The 16,719-nt window shown below is 41.5% G+C and overlaps 1 protein-coding gene across 11 annotated transcripts in view; it reads right to left on the minus strand.

Moving 5' to 3' along the window:
- Positions 1–638: 638 nt before the first annotated feature.
- rimbp2a (RIMS binding protein 2a) overlaps positions 639–16,719 on the minus strand; it is a 73,685-nt gene continuing 57,604 nt past the window's right edge. For 7 of the 11 annotated variants that reach the window (XM_055019182.1, XM_055019183.1, XM_055019189.1 and 4 more), the window contains 12 exons: positions 16,455–16,606; positions 14,745–15,497; positions 13,701–13,856; positions 13,297–13,443; positions 11,689–11,791; positions 11,148–11,276; positions 9,526–9,695; positions 9,241–9,409; positions 9,047–9,147; positions 8,546–8,617; positions 6,817–6,981; positions 639–3,929 (listed from right to left, as the gene is read on the minus strand). In XM_055019182.1, the coding sequence (XP_054875157.1) occupies positions 3,705–3,929; positions 6,817–6,981; positions 8,546–8,617; positions 9,047–9,147; positions 9,241–9,409; positions 9,526–9,695; positions 11,148–11,276; positions 11,689–11,791; positions 13,297–13,443; positions 13,701–13,856; positions 14,745–15,497; positions 16,455–16,606 (2,342 nt within the window). In that variant the 3' untranslated portion in view covers positions 639–3,704. Of the gene's footprint in view, positions 3,930–5,807; positions 5,857–6,816; positions 6,982–8,545; positions 8,618–9,046; positions 9,148–9,240; positions 9,410–9,525; positions 9,696–11,147; positions 11,277–11,688; positions 11,792–13,296; positions 13,444–13,700; positions 13,857–14,744; positions 15,498–16,454; positions 16,607–16,719 lie in introns of all 11 variants that reach the window. The other 4 variants (XM_055019190.1, XM_055019188.1, XM_055019187.1 and 1 more) reach the window with 4 other exon arrangements.

A 16,719-nucleotide genomic window follows, 5' to 3' on the forward strand; every position in this document is an offset into this window, starting at 1 on the left:
TGTTCCTATAGTACTTTACTTTAAATGGATTTGACTGAATTTCACTGTGCAATGACAATAGAGGAATTCTATTCTATTCTATTCTATTCTATTCTATTCTATTCTATTCTATTCTATTCTATTCTATTCCAGTGCATTTTTCAGGCATCAAATTGCTCTAATTTCTGCAACATTATGACAATAAAAGACAAGCTTTTAGTCCAGGATATTCATCAGTCATGTCTATCAGTGCAAGATATGAAGATTTGATTATCAGTGTGTTTGTTTTTCTCCCTTCTAAACCACATTTCAAATATATTTGATGAAATAATGATGTGGGCCCAAGCATTTGAATGGTGATGTGATAGTGTGTCGAATGATGAAGCTTTTTGATTTTTAGCTGAAATCCTTCAGAGAGTTGTGTGTTGAATCGACACTGCTTCATTACCTTGCTCAATGACACATACATGACAGTTTAAGTCAGCTGAAGGATGGTGTCATAAACCAGGAGAGCAGCAGGATTATTAGCATCGCTTGCTAATATAGGTCACAGAGTCACAAATGATTGACTTTCACTTGTTCTATCAAACACAGCAGGGTTAAACTGAGCCGCCCTCTTCAGTAAAAACACACCACACACAAATGAACGTAAACGAGGATTTTCTAAAAAATATCAAATTTAATTTGGTTATAAAAGTTGTATTTTTTCACATGCACACCCACACATAATTAATCATCATAAATAATGTCCAACGACTTCTCTTTTTCTTGTTTTTTTTCATATTTTTGTCTTTTTTTGTACCTTGATTCACAAAGCAAGCACATACGGTGGACCGATACATCTGATTTCAAAGGACACTATGGAGAATGCTTGCAGTCTTTTACTGGGAGAGGAAATCTCAGTGCACTCAAAAAAAGGCTGTCGTAAAATCAAGTAGAAACATTTAGAAATTATCTACAAATGGATCGAAGTACAAAAAGAGCTACAGCGTTTAGAGACACTACACCCATTCACAAGTGAATGATTTGGTTTTTGGAACACCATATTATTTCAGCTTTATGACTGATTAAGAGAGAAACTATACAGAAAGTAGCTTTGGAACAGAAATAATTCAATGTAAACCTATTGCCAGTCAAACTTTTCCTACCTACATTCACTTTACACCACCATCTCTTGTCATTGCATGTCATCAACAACATTAATAAATCACAAAGACCCTGTTTCACGCTATTAACTCACATCTGACATCGTTCAAGTGCAACTTTACATAAAGAACAGCTGGAGATAAACTGGGTCGGATGGACATTTAAAACTGAACAGAAACCAGAGAAGATTTCAAATTATTAAAGCTATGAGTCACACCACCAATCCAGGTAGTAATTCAATTCTTCAGCGCTTCCAGTCATCTCCACAGAAAAACAAAATGCTGGTACAGTATGCAGGTCCTTTCTGTAAGGGATCCAAGCTAATATTTGAACTGTTATTTCAGTAACCTTGTAGAATTAACACACTGTCTCCCCTGAAGCCGAAAACATTCACAACTATATAGCTTGTGATCAGTGAAAGAGAAAGTTAGCATTGCAGTTTGAATGGGGAGAAATGCATAGAAATGGACATTAAGCAGAAGATAAATCTGAGAATTAATATCTGAGGCAAAATATTTTTCAAGTCAGGAGATTTTTTTAAATTATTTTTCCTATTTATTTCAATTTAATTAGCTTGCCAAGCTATGTATTTTCCAATTAGCCTGGGTTTCAAAAAATGAAACAAAAATGTTTTTTAGTTTATTTTTAAAGTCTGCTCACAGATGAATATGTAAAAAGCAGATTTCTACTGAACACAAGAAGAAGTTTAAACAAAATGAATTTTAAGTGAAACCAAATATTGGAATACTTTCAAACAAATGAGGAAAAAGTACATTTTGAAGTATGTATGTTGGCACTGAATGCTTACATTCAATTCCACTAATCACACAGAACATTTCATTTAGATTTGGAGCGAACTGAAAAAAAAAAACTGCTCAAATAGACAGTCGGCGTGACAATCTGCAGGAGTCATTTCTACTCATCTGATCACACTTTCTGTTGCAGATCTCTTAGTGGTTTTATGCAAACAAATTTGCTTTTCATTACTTGAGTAAACACATAAAACATTCAGCAAAATCAACAAACTAAAGTAACAAGAGAACATTGAAATTTTTGATTGGAGTCTGAAGTCAAGAATTTGAGTTTATCTGCTTGTTTCATAAATTATTCAATCATTGCAGATCACAGGAATAAATTAAGATCTTTTCCACAGCAGATTCTCTTTTAATAAACTGTGTAACATATTAATTTTGTATGATATAATCCTTATATACAATATATGAGTACAAGTCATGTAGAGTGTAAATGGAAGCGATAGAAACTCCAAGTCAAACATATTTCTTTCCACAGGTAGCTGCAAGAAAACCAGAGAAAAAAAATGCACGCCTTGACATTTCTGATTTGTAGACTTCATGTCCCACAAACTGTATATCGACGTGAGACGACCAAACTAAACAGAGCACAGGCGATGGAGGTAGCAGCACATCACTAGATCACAGGACCAAGAACTACATGGCCTCTCCTTGGAAAAAAGAAAACTAAAAAACTAAACAAAAAAAAGTCAATATGAAAGGTGTAAAACATGAATGCGTCACATTCTGCCTTACACACACACACACACACACACACACACACACACACAGGCACACGAAATATGTCTTTTACCAATCGTTAGACAAAACACCGACCCACCTTTGTGCAAAAAGAATAGATAGACACAAAAAGTTCGTCTGGAACTAGGCGTTTCATGACAGTTTGACAGCAAATATTGTTCTCAAAAATGACAAAGCACAAGCAACCCGTCATAAAACTTAAAAAAAAATTTTAAAAAAAAACCTTGGTGTAAGTCAACCTTGTAATCAAAATGAGGAGTGTCATGCTCATATTGTTTTCGTAAAAGGCCACTGAGACAGCAAAGCTTGCCTGGTGTTTCTGACATTAATGCCCTGTTGCCAGTCTGCTATTCTGCTTTCTTTTTAACATCTTCCATGACAGAAAATTCCTCTCTGCTGAATCACAGGTGCAAGTGGACATGTTTCCTCTTCTTCCCACTAATGCTACCACCCCTCCATGATATTGCACTGAATAAAGACTTTAGCAGCCGGCATTACTTCACAGAATGCCTCAATAACAGTGTAGTCTATTTCCTTGAAGGAGTTTGGTGCCTGTTTCCTTGCAGTGACATCAAGACTCCACAAAAACTGATGATTTCTCTCTTTATTTTTTTGCTGAGAAAAGCCTTTTTGGAAACTTATATGTAACCAGATGCTTAGTTTTCACAGCTACCCTGCTTTTAAAATAAACTTTAAGAGAAATGAGGAAAAAAAAACATGTCATGAAAATCCTAGTTGGTGTTTTTTTTTTCTTTTCTTGATTTAAAATACATCACAGTAATATGTTTTTTTGTGTCTGCAGGTCACCTCACTCATCATTTTGGCACTGCACTGTACAGAATTTAGCTGATTCGTATCCATCACTGAACATGAATAATCGTTATATATCAAATAGGCTCCCGCAGTCCAGGAGACAAAGCTCACATCCTCTCTGTCACCAGTTGTTAGATCAGAGTTGATTGTATGGATGCAATATACAGAGCCCAGCATGTGCACGTATTGTACAGTAATGCTCCTTTTTTTGTTTTATTTCACAGGGGAGAGTCTCTTCAGAAGCTTCTTCCCCTTGGAAAGTAGTCCTTTCTTCTTCTTGTTGGCCAGATCTTGGTCTCGGGGGTCCAGCGGAACATGGGGGCCCCTGGTAGGGCTCAGGGGCCTCATGGTGCCCGGGAGGAGGGGACGGACGATCGGGGACGGCGCCCGGACGGGTATGGTGTCGTTGGTGACTGTTTCGGTGGTTTCTGTGGTCACCTGGGGAGAGAAGTGATGGGGGAGGTATGGAGGCATGGAGCAGCGAATTACAAATGAAGCAACATTTTCATTCTGCCTGTCTGTGCTCCTCAACAAACTCTAAAACAAAAACTCTGACGGTTCCTGCTTTTAATGGCTTGATTGGATTTCTACAAAAACACAGTGATGGAATTTTAATCGCTTTCGTGTTATGAGCAGATTTCAAATGAATTCTTTGTTGAAAAACAAACATAATTTCTTCTTCTGAAGTGACTTCAGCTGAATTTGTGGAAGGTTAAATGATTCTTAAAGACCCTGGAAATTTGGCTTCAGGCATTTTTCTGAAAACATCAAAAATTTAAGACTTAAAAGGCAACAATCAGATATGAAAATGTGACAAATTGAAGGAAAGAAACAAAAAGTTGGCTCTTACAGTGGCTTGTATTATTTGGTTCCACTGGTTCAAATCAATACAAAGTTATTCTGAGTGATCAGCTTTTTTCTTTTACGAAACATTTCTGTCCTGAGAGCTTATCCTGGTCTGTTTCTATCACAATAACTCCATCTATGGGGCACAGGCGGTCACTGAATGGTTTGCAAATCCAATGCTATGCCCTTCATAGTCCAAATCTCACCCCAACCAAACACTTTTGGAAGTTTTTTGACCGTCATGTTAGACAGACTTCATCATCAAAACACCAAACAAGGGAATAACCTCTGGAAAAATGTTGTTCCATAGAACTCCAGGACTTGGAGAATCAATACCATGTAGAACTGAAGATGTTCTGGTGGCACCTAAGACACTTAAAGTAGGTTTTTCCTTTCATTTGTCACATTATTGTATATAATGTCACCTTTTTTTAACTTACACCTACCCACCTTAAAGCTGTGAGAATCCTGAGAAAAATAGACATACAAGAAACAAAACTGCTAAAAAAATGATAGGTTTAAGTTCAATTCCCATCACTCATTGTTGGAACGTGACTAAGAAAAGCTAAAACAAAAAAAAACCCCAAAAGAACAATTAATTTTGAGAGGGTCTTTAACTTTTCCAAATGACATAATTATCACATAAGAGTCTAACAAATATATTTTAGGTCCAAGTTCATTATTAAATGAATTAGTGCAATTAAATTTTACTTTTCAACATCTAAGTTAGAACACATTCACTGGGTTTGATAAGTGCTTTCTTTGGTGTAAATCATAACAAACTTGGGTACAGAGTTTATACTCAAATAGCTACACTTCCAGGAATTTTAAAACATTATCCTTGTCATTGTAATTATTTGATAATATCGAAACATTTTAATATTCTCTACACGTTGTACTAAAGACGTCAATTTACAGCAGAATCTTTTTTTGTAAAGTTTTGTTCACGCTGTCTGCCCTGTAAAATCTGCATTAAATTGACAGTGACAGTAGATATTTGTTTTCACACACACCACACACACATTGTACACGTAGAAGAAAACACTGAGGAGGAAACGTTGAGCACGACATCAGCACAGCACAGAGCCGAAGAAGTCCACCATCAGTAGGCCATGAGGGAACATACAGTACAGTCATATACAGTACAACACCCAGGGACACAACTGTAGATACCAGACGTCTCATCTAATGCAGCAGCCGGAAACAGATCAGGATGTTTTCGCTTCAAATTTACATTTTCCAATCCAAACTGTCAGCAGTGACACTGAGAATGTCAAATGAAATCAACACTGTGAGTCAAATATTATAAACAGTGATAATGCACCTAGAAAAGACTGATTGATCTGAATCATGAAACGTGGCGTTTCAGAAAGAAGTGACAAGTCAAGCAGTATTTAAAAAGCCTTCGCTGTGACCACAAGCTGTGTGCATTAGAGCCGCGCTGTCTGGTATCTCAAGTTGCCAACTTACTGTACAAGGCAGACAGAGCCATTTATGGTGTGAAATGAACAATCTTCTTCTGTTTGTTTTGTTTTGTTTTGCCAAGCGGGTGAGGAAAAACAAAAAAGAAATCAGATGTGGCGGCATTGTCACTGTCGGTAAAAAAACCCACACCACTATGACAACTGAAACAACCACCACCACCACCACCACAACAACAAAAACAACAACACACATGAAGACAGAGCGCAAACAAGAATGTTTTTAATATCCAATCTGTTCCTTTTATTGTTCCATTGTAACAGTACAGTATGGATGTGTCAGTGCCGTGGTTAGTTTTGTCTCTGGAGCTTTGAGCAAACATGGCGTATCCACTGTTAACAGGGCTGAAAAATAGATTTGATGTGTGTGCAGTATACATAAAGAAACAAAGCCTCTTCAAGGAAACACAGCAGTCGAGCCAAGTAAGTTATTATAAAATGTATCAAGTTTGAAAAAGGCATGCTTTTCTCTTTGTTTTTTTTAAAGTTCTTAAATAATTTCTTTCAGTGTTACTGGGTAGCAATTGGTATGTGTTAATAAAGCACTTATTATTATACACAATAACCACAATTTGATTTTGTGTTTCAGTGCAAAGAGGTACCAAATTATGTGGTGTGAGGAATGAGTAGAGCCTTTTTCAAGTCCTCCTCAACCAGTGCTACATGCATAAAACCACCCGCAGAGCTCCACAGTCTATCCTCTCTCTCTGTCCGTGTCAGGCTTTGCTTCTTCCTTTCTCTGAGACTCAGAAAGGTGTTAACACTGGATTTTTTTTTCTTTTTTTTTTGTCCCCTCTTCCAAAGGGGTGAGGGGGTTGGAGGGAGGGGGGAGGGGTTGTTAGTCTGTATAGAGTCACCACTGTCACCACATGGACAAACACACACAATGAACAGCACACAGACGGCAAGTGGAGGAAGCGAGAGACGGAAATCAAGAGAGAGGAACGGAGGATGGATGAACACAGGGCCTAGCGCTGAGAGCGGCGATGATGATGTACCCGTTTGCCCTCTGGGACGGTGGCAGCGGAGTTGGCGGGGGGCCGGTTGGCAGGTTCTTCCTGGGGGTAGTGGGACGGAGTATCGGTCAGATACACCTCCACGTCATCAGGCACTTCTTCCAGGAAGTTAGAGGGAACCAGACCGCGGTGGCCATTGATTTCACCCTGTGGATCGAAATGAGCAGAGAAGGAGTGAAAATTGTTGGTAGAAATATTGATCAGCGACAAGATTGTGTCATTTCTGCAATGTAGTTCATTCTGTGTATACATATATGGGTCAATATATAATTGAAGGACTTTTGAAGTCCATGGCATATATCTTGCATACATTTTCATTAAAAGTAAAAAAAACTGTTTTTTATGTTCATTATGATCATGTTGCATAATTATTTATTATGGAAACAATCACTTATTAATAAAAAATGACTGGATATTACTAAAATGTCAACTAAATAACCATCCCAATTTAATAACAACCACCTTCTAATTAGCTAAACAATAATAAAATGAGCTGATTCAAAAATAGTTTTGATTGTGTTCTTTTTATTAAGTTGAGATAATCATGACAGATGTTTCTTTTTTGGCAATATATCAAATTTTATATGAAAAATAACTAATTGTATCTGTGTCCCAGAAATCACTTTCCACTAAGTTCCCCATTATAAAAACACCTCTCAAGGAAGTGTGTTAATTCCAGATCACATGACCTGCTCCACGTGATGTCATTTCCTCCTGAAGAAAAGACTGGCCAGACTCCAAGGCTTTCTGACTTATTTAATATAAAGTAGTCAACAGGTTTACTACAATATCTTCATAAATAACTTCAAATTTCAATTGTACTCAATTGTATATATAATATTTAGAAGAATCTTTCTGTAAAAATGCCGTGTGGTGTTTTGATTATAGGAGGCCATGTTGACTTTAGGCCTGAATACTTGCATAAGTATAGACCCCTTCATGTCAGTATTTAGTAGGTTCATCTGTGGCTAAAATTACAGCATTGAGAATGTGTGGATAGGTCCTAATTGACCTGCACATCTGGAAGCTGCAATTTTACCCCATTCTTCTTTGAAAAAGTGCTCAAGCTCTGTCCGGTTCCACGGAGACTGTGAGTGAACAGCCATTTTCAAATTTAGCCACAAATTCTCAGTTGAGATTGAGGTCTGGGCTTTGACTCAACCACTCCTTAATATTGACCTTGGTGTCTTTGAACCATTTCTGTGTAGCTTTGGCTGCATGCTTCAGGTCATTGTCTTGTTGGAAAACCGAAACGAAACCCAAACCGATGTCCTTTTGCAGACTGCATCATGTTATCCTATAGGATTTTCCTATACTGCATTCACTGTACCCTCAACCTATACAAGACTTTCAGGGCCTATTGCCGAGAACCATCTCCACATCATGATGCTGCCACCACCATGCTTCACGGTGAGGGTGGTGTGTTTGGGATGATGGGCAGTGGTTGGTGTCGACTAAACATTGTATCTAGTCTGATGGCCAAAAAGCTTATTCTTGGTATGATAAGACCAAAGGACCTCCTTCCAATTGACTTCAGAGTCACATGCCTTGTGGCGAACTCTCATCTGGAAATACATTTTAGGAAAAATGCTTGTTCAATTTCTCACAACCACCTGTCATGGCAGTGCACTTGATTCTTTAATCAAAAATTTGATCCAACCGAACCCAAGGATTACTGAGAAGAAACAGAACACGGAGAAGCAAAACTCACATAATAGAATCCATCTTCATCAATATCTCCGAACACAGCGATGATGTCACCAGCACAGAACGTCAGCTCAGCCTATCAGGAGACAGAGATGCAGAAACAGATATACAAGGAATGTAATCGAAGCCAAGTCCAGTTTGTGCTATTAAATTTATGTCCTAATTCAGTCTGATTTTATATACCACACAAATGTGTGTTTTTTTTTATTATCTTGGCTACCACATCTATCCATCCATTATCTATACACTGTTTAATCCTCATTGTGGCTGCGGGGGGGCTGGAGTCTATCCCAGCTGACTTAGGGTGAAGGCAGGTTGCCAGTATATTGCTGGGCTACACATTGAGACAAACAATCACACTTACATTCATACCTACAGACAATTTAGAGTTACCAATTAACCTCAGCATGCTTTTGGACTGTGGGAGGGAGCCAGAGTACCTGGAGAAAACCCACACATGGGCATTTGAACATTGTGTCTATGTTTCCTTTACAGTGTGCGATACCTCAACATCAACATTAGGGGAGCTTTCTCTGGGGTCGTAGTCGTACAGAGCCACCATCCTCCTCGAGGCTTGGTCTCGACGAAGGCCTCTTCTGTTCTGCTCTGGAAGTGTCAATAAAAGGCAATTTAGCAGGAAGTATTTCACTACAAGTTATTATTGGTAACACTGAACCCTTTCGTGTGCCTTTGTGGTACCTATTCTGTCCACAGGGGTGCTGAGAGGCAGAAAGCCCTGTTTGATGAGCTGGTCCATGGTCTCCTCGTCATCTGCTCGTATCTCTGACACCATGTTACAGGGAATCAGCCCCATCCTGCCCCTCACTTCTCCTCTGTAAAACCCATCTGTGTCTTTATCACCATATATCTGGTGGATAAGGACGGGAAAGAGCAATGTTTAAAGCTCCTGTGTTTAATATTTTTGTTTTGGTGACTTTAGGTCTCCAAAGAGGATAAGACACCATAATAATATAAAACTCTCACTCTTATGATCTGCCCCTCTTTGAAGGGCAGCTCCTCATCAGCTGCGTCTGGGTTGGGGGACATGGACAGAGGATCGTAGTCAAATAGGGCCACAAAGATCCGAAAGGACTCCTCAGGCTCCGACTCATCGTAGTAGGTGGGAGAGCGACGATCCCGATCCCTGTAACCATCTTACAGACGCAAAAAGACAAAAATAAAATCCCATCATCCCTGCCGATAAATGAATAAACGTGGCCCAACACGCAAAAGAGGCACTTTCTTAATCTCTAATAAAACAAACTGAATTGAAGCTTTGTTTTGTTCTTTTTACTTTGATAGAAACTCTGTAAAGTTTGAGTAACCTGTGTTTATGGTGTTTGGTCACAGATGGAGCAGATTTCAGAGATCTGCATCAAAATCATTTGACAAATCTTAGTGCTGCATTCAGTGTACGCCGCATCTAGGTTGTGTAAGTCTGTGGTATCTCAGCCATGCCTCAATCAAAAGAAATCAATGAGAAATTTTTCATCTGAACAAGTCCTATTGATTTGATCGTGCAGTACTGCATGACGGATTTGATTTTCTTATCTCGCCATATTTGTGCCCGTCAGCATGCAGGAAGAAATTTGTGACCAGTGAACTATTTAATACATTTCCTGCAGCACACACATGCATCGACAAATACATACACACACACACATACACGCTACAGGTATTGTGGTTTTTGTCTATTTTTGTGCTTGAATATGCTGTGAGAGACAAATGAGGAGCAAGACAAACCATGGTGCAACACGCAGACAAAATGTGATTCATGGACATGACACCACATCAGCAACAGACGAGACTCTGACATGCATGCTAGAGAAGCCTAAAAAAACCCACCTATGACAGACAGAGATACAGTAATCTCAAACTTTCCACTCACTGCCAACCCTCAGGACTCAAGCAGAGATGGCAGTGCTGTTGTGGAAGCCTGTCATGTTCTCTAATTTAGCATTGTGATGTGAAAAAGATGCACTAGCTGGAAAAATGTGACACTGTTGGGCCAATGTGTGAAATGATGCTTGAAAATACAAGCTGATGATGCTCCAAGGTAGCATATGCCAACCTATAGAGAGCTTGATAAGTGCATTTATGTGGTACGAAGAAAGAAATATAAGGGACAACTGCATTTCTAACAGCAAGGACATTTAAAATTGATGCTTCAAACCAAACTCAAACATCTAAGGAAACACGAAGAAGCAACAATGTAGTCATTCTTTAATGTCTACCACTGTTATCTCTTCAGATTTTCATGCATGCTTGGTCCTATCATACGTGTGGTAGGTGTGCCGGTACCACAAAGGGAGGGGTTTTAGCAGGAGCTCAGTGCAGTGTGTGAGGCATTCCCTGAACAATCATTTGTCATCTGCAACTGTGGAAACGTTCATCCTGGACCCCGGGTATGGCTTGCCAGTGGGTCCACCATTTCAGTGCAGTGCAGTCATGCTGTTCAACTGGAAGCATAATAATAACTGTTTTTCTTTATGACAAAGAAACAGGCACTTGCAAGTGTCCACAGCTACTTCTTGCCATTTGCCAGGTGCTGGTGGCCTTTTCGCTGCCATGCTGTGGTGGTAAAGAACAGGACTGCAGGCACATACCATGGGGAGACCTGTTGCCGCCCATGTGCCTGCGGGATGACCACGTCCTGTGCCGAGCTACTCTGCCATAGTAAACATCTTCGGTGATGGGGGAGAGGTTTCCCTCACTGTTATTCTCAGAGGTTACCTCTATGGGAAACACCAGTTAGAAGGCGATGGGGTTACAAAGCAAGGCTCAACTTTTTCCTCCCAAAACTAAAGGTTTGTGCTGCCTCTTAAGAAATAACAACAATAACAAAAACACAGGGGAGCAACTGCGGAATTCTAATATGGCAAATCTATTCTTTATCAGCGCCAGAGTAGATTACGGTATCACTGTGCAGTGCAAGAGCAGTTTAATAAAGCTGCATCATAATAATCTCTGTAAGATCAAAGTCCAGCTACTGAGAGGTATGAGCATGGTTCATGATGTGATCTGAGACACAAAGAAGCTCATGAGGGTTTTAATAGAGTAACAAATACTACCGTATTATGTCACAGAAAACAGAAAAATCATAAAACAAACAAGTTCCTTTCTCTGTAGCAGCCTGCCCATACTGACCAATGGAGGGGACCATTAGAGGTCGTCTGTGAGGCTGGGGACCGCCGTGATGAATTCGTCTCCCGGGGTCCCGGTCGTGACGTCCTCCCGCAGGAGTGTTTGTCTAGAACGCACACAGACATAGGAACATTCACAAACATTAAGCATTCATGAGCCGCTCACAGAAACGCGGACACGCTCGTAAAACAGCAGGTGAAAAAAATGCACACTGACAAATTGTATGTAAACAAAATCATGCAGAAACTCACAGGCAGGCACTGAAACATAGACGCATAGACTCACATTCAAACACGCACAAGCCCATGAGAAATTTTAACATTCCAAAGTTAAGCAGTTACTAGTAGCACACTACTGAATAAAAAACTGTAAAATTACACATAGGATATTGGTTGGCATGTTCTATCTCACACCACCCAATGTGATGCCTCCCTTCAGCACTTTGCTTTTCCAAGTTCTGTCATCTGTCTCTGCAAATCCACTCTATCTCTGATCCATTCAGACACAATCTATTCAAACCACATCTCTCTATGTTGCTGAAACATTAAAGGTGCCTTTAGACAACAGCAAAACATGTGGTCCAGACTGGATATTCAAAAATATAGGTTGCTCCAGCTGATATATGATAACTGGAGCACACTTCAGGCAACTAAAATACACCGATCAGCCACGACATTAAAGTCACTGACAGGTGAAGTGAATGGTCAAGCTAATCTTGTTCCAATGCAACGTTCTGCTGGGTCATAACATGCATGTGGATGCTACTTTGACACGTGCCACCCACCTAAGCATCGCCGCAGACCAAGCACATCCCCGTGGCAACAGCGCCGCACAACAGCAGCAAACTCACCCAGGAGGACAAAGCATGCCATCACAAAAGCTGCTCAGGAACAACTCGAGGAACATGACAAAGAGCCCAAGATGTTGACCAAGCCTCCCAAGATCCTGACCATGCCCGAAACACATCCATCCATCAACCTAAAATGATCTGCAACTATTGGTCGATGCCCTGCAGTTCAGACCTGTTTTTGGCAACACAAAGGGGACCTACACAAGACTGGGAAGGCGGTTTTAACGTTCTGGCTGATCGGTGTAAGTTTTTCAATCTGAGTTTGGTTTCTGTGGTTGCCATGGCCACGCTTTGAGCTGCGATTGCAAGTTGAATCAGTAGCAACTGCACCAGCAGAGGGAAAGAGCCATGTGTGTTCATGAGAGTGGCATTGAAAACAGTGAAACAATGGAGCTTGCCAAGGCGGCAGGCATTCACTGTCTGAAAGCACCTTAAATGCTAGTCTCTCTCTCTCTGTCATTCTCCATGGTGCTGACACATTCAAACCCAGGCTCTTTCATTATCTTTCTCCATGGTCCTGAAAAGGTTAAATCCACTGCCTCCGCCCCTCTATCCATGGGCTGACACATCCAAACCCTCTGTCTTTTTCTCTTTCTAGACAAATTCGAATTAAACTCAGCACACACACTAACAACACATATCAAATGCAAGTCAAGGCAGCAGTCTCAGTTGAAGTATCTGTGCCTGTGCAGTTCGCTAAATCATAATAAATTTGGGTGGATGGACTCTTGGGTTTTTAGAATAAGTGCAAAGAACTGCACCTTGGGTGTGTTGTGCGAGTTGCGTCGACGTCCCTCTTCCAGCTGCATCTCAGAGTACAGCTCCTCCTCATCCTCTTCCATGATGTCAGACAGGTCAGAGCCCCGGCTGCTTTCGCTGTGATAATCTTCATTGTGACTATAGTGAGGCTTTTGGTAGTTACACACACAAACACACAAGACGCAGTTGTTTAAGTCCACAAACGTACATGTATACACGCATGCGCACACCAAACACACGTGGATGTGCAAACACGTGAACGAACACGGAGACGAGGGCAAAAGGAGTGTGTGCATGCAACCAACCACACGTACATGCACACGCACTTCCAGACGCACAGCTTTTCCATTGGTGCTGAGGTTTAAAAGAAGGTAAAAGACTCGTCACTTATCCACCCCCTCCTTACCGGCCTCCCCAGCTCAGAGCCCCTGAGGAACTCATCGACTGACGGTCCTCTCCGACGGCCACGTGCAAACCCTTCCTCATCCTCCTCTTCCTCGTCTGAGTGATGCTGGTGAAATGAATGACCCTGCTCTCCATACCTGCCCTGCCTCCTGTCTCCCTGAAAACATGCATGAAAAGTTAGGAACGTGAGTAACAATGACAGCAATACTTCACTGTCGTTTCTGCAGCCCATTCTACTGCCTTTAAAGGGTTTTTAGGCTTTAATATACTGTTAAAATCACTATCCAGAAAGTCAAAGTTTCTTTTGTATATGATCAGTTGAGGCATTTTCTTAATTTCAATCCTTCCCTGACACTAAAGCAGTTTATTTTCATATTTTGAGTTATGTAAGAATGTGTATTTGTTTAGACCTGCCACTGTTTCATAAAGGAAAAAGAGAAACTTAGACATCCAAAATGAAAAACAAAGCAAACAAAATCCAGAACCTCACATAATGTCTGAAAACGATCAGGATGAAGTTTAACTTATTAACTGTTGCATGTCTGTACATCTCATATCAAACCTTATATTTTTATACCTCTTTAGAAACCTCCAAAATACAGTGACTGTTCCACATTATATTTTTCAAATATGTCTTTTTTTGTATATTTTATTTGTTGTTTATTTTTATGTATATTGTTTTATAATGTACTCATTTTGAGATCATCGTCCAGACTGAACCATAAGTTTACCCAACAAACGACTACTCTTCATGGTGGTACAAGAAAACGGCTTTTTAAAATGAAAAATTCTTCTCAATTCATAGTTTCTAATGTTGTTTCTAAATTACCAGGGAGCAATTTATTGTTTACTTTAACCAATATTTGTGCAGTTCTAAATTTAACTAAACCAATAAATTTCAAAGCATTTGTTTTGAAAAATTATATATTTCTGTGCTCATTATATTCCACGTTGTGTACTATCTTTTTTTTTTTTGTATTTTCATTTTCACTCAGAATAAACATTATTGTGTGACTGTATTTAACATTTCCATTCCCCATCAGACCTTGCCGCTTTCTGCTGCCACCCTCTGCGCTGCTTCTCGAGCGATGGCTTTGGCCACGGTGTCCGGGATGAGGGTGCCTCGGGGCTGAGGGAGAATCCTCTGGGGGGAGGGCGAGCGTGGGTTGGCCGGCGGAGGGGCCTCGAGGGTGTGGCCGTGCATGGGCACAGGGGGCTGGGAGGAGGGAGAGCGTGTGGGGTCCCAGCCAGGTTGGCCAGGTGGAATAGCTCCCCCATGGTGGGCCGTGTGCTCTTTGGCATCCAGGTCTCTGGCACTTGCTGGTCTCTGAGGTAAAGGGTGGGGCTGGGGGTGGGGCAGCAGAGGCAGTTGGTGCTGGGGCCTGGGGACCTGGTGGGGTGGGCGAGGCTGGAGGTGCAGGGGCTGGGGCTGAGGGTGCGGCGGTCGAAGCTGGGGTTGCGGGGGCCCGCCTGGATGGGGGAGCCTGGGGTGGGGTTGAGGGTGCGGAGGGTGGGGTGGGAGGGGCTGTCCGTGGGCCGGAGCGGGGAGCTGGGGGATGCCGTGAGGGAGGTGGGGGGACTGGAGGTGGGGCTGGGCGTGGGGGTGCATCGGCGGCGGCGGCAGGGGGAGAGGCGGTAGAGGCACGAGCAGGTTGTTTGGAATGACGGCGACTTGGGAGTCCTGGGATTCTCCCTGAACTGACAGCGTCCTCACGATGACCTCTCTGGCCTCCAGGCATTGAATCCTCGTCAGCTCAACTGTAACATAGTCGGCCATTGGGAACAACACCTCAGCTATCTGGATTCAAAAACAGAAAACGCATTACTGGCATCAACAGACGCTGGATTATCATTTTAACAACAGCTGAAACAAAAACACTAAAGCAATAAATCCGCAGCCAAAAACATGGTTGAATCCAGCTTTAAGTAAATTATAATCCTGTGCTCTAACATAGGACATTTTTTGTATCCTTTTTGTTCTGAGAAGAATCCCCTCATGTATTTCAGTTCTCTCTTGTATTTGAGGTTGCGCTGCTCTTAAACATTGCAGTTTTGGGTCACCAACTCCAACCAGTGATTTTCTGTACAAAAACACCTCCAGTATAATCTAAACTGATTGGGGCGTGAACCAGAAACTGCAACGTGTTTCAGGGTTTAAATCCACACAGAGCAGCACAGCCTCAAACACAAGAGTGAAATTAAAACTCACTAGAGCTGAGAAGCTGAGAAAAATGCTCTTAACCCACAGAGAGCAGCTCAGAAGCGGCTTTCTGCTACATTGCTGATTTACCCTTTCAGATATAGTGTGTCGATTTACTGTGGCGGTCACCAGAGGGAGCAAGAGACCTTTCCAAGACATTCTCAGGGCTCAGACTGGGAATCTTGTACTGATTGCTAATCACAAGTAGGTGGCACTGCTGTGTGCACTGAGAACACTGATGACATAATGCCACACTCACAGAGAGGCTATTAGCATCCTATCTACGTTCTCGTGTTTCAACCGGATTAAACATGATTAAACAATTCTCACGGCCTTTTAGATGCGGTATCTTTGCACCACATCTAAGTCTTTGAAATCTCATGTGCTTGTGATTCATCTACAAACTGCTCTCACCGCCTCACTGTGCACGACGCTTTTCCCTTTAAATCATAACTGATGTCAAGATGAGCCCCTCCCATTATTTACTATACATTCCTTTAATACACTGAGCTCAAAAGGGCATATAATCCTTGGCGGTGTGAGATGCTAACTCACCCTCTGCCCTTTAGTGCACACTGCGTAGCCAATGACATTTGCCCCATTAGATGTGCCTGTGGGAGAGAGGATGGGGGGCTTCCAGCGGACCTGCAGGACCCCTGGGGCCTGCCCACAGAGCACCTGAACGTCCTGGGGAGGCTGCGGAGGGCCTGGGAGGTGAGAGAACAAGTGTAAGGGGGGAAAGACAGCATTAATAATTCACTGTTTTGATGCAACAGCCATACAAGAAGAAGAAGAAAAGGAGATGAAGCATTCATCAAAT

Source organism: Amphiprion ocellaris, chromosome 17 (assembly GCF_022539595.1).
Source record: "Amphiprion ocellaris isolate individual 3 ecotype Okinawa chromosome 17, ASM2253959v1, whole genome shotgun sequence".
NCBI classification, from domain to species: Eukaryota; Metazoa; Chordata; class Actinopteri; family Pomacentridae; genus Amphiprion; species Amphiprion ocellaris.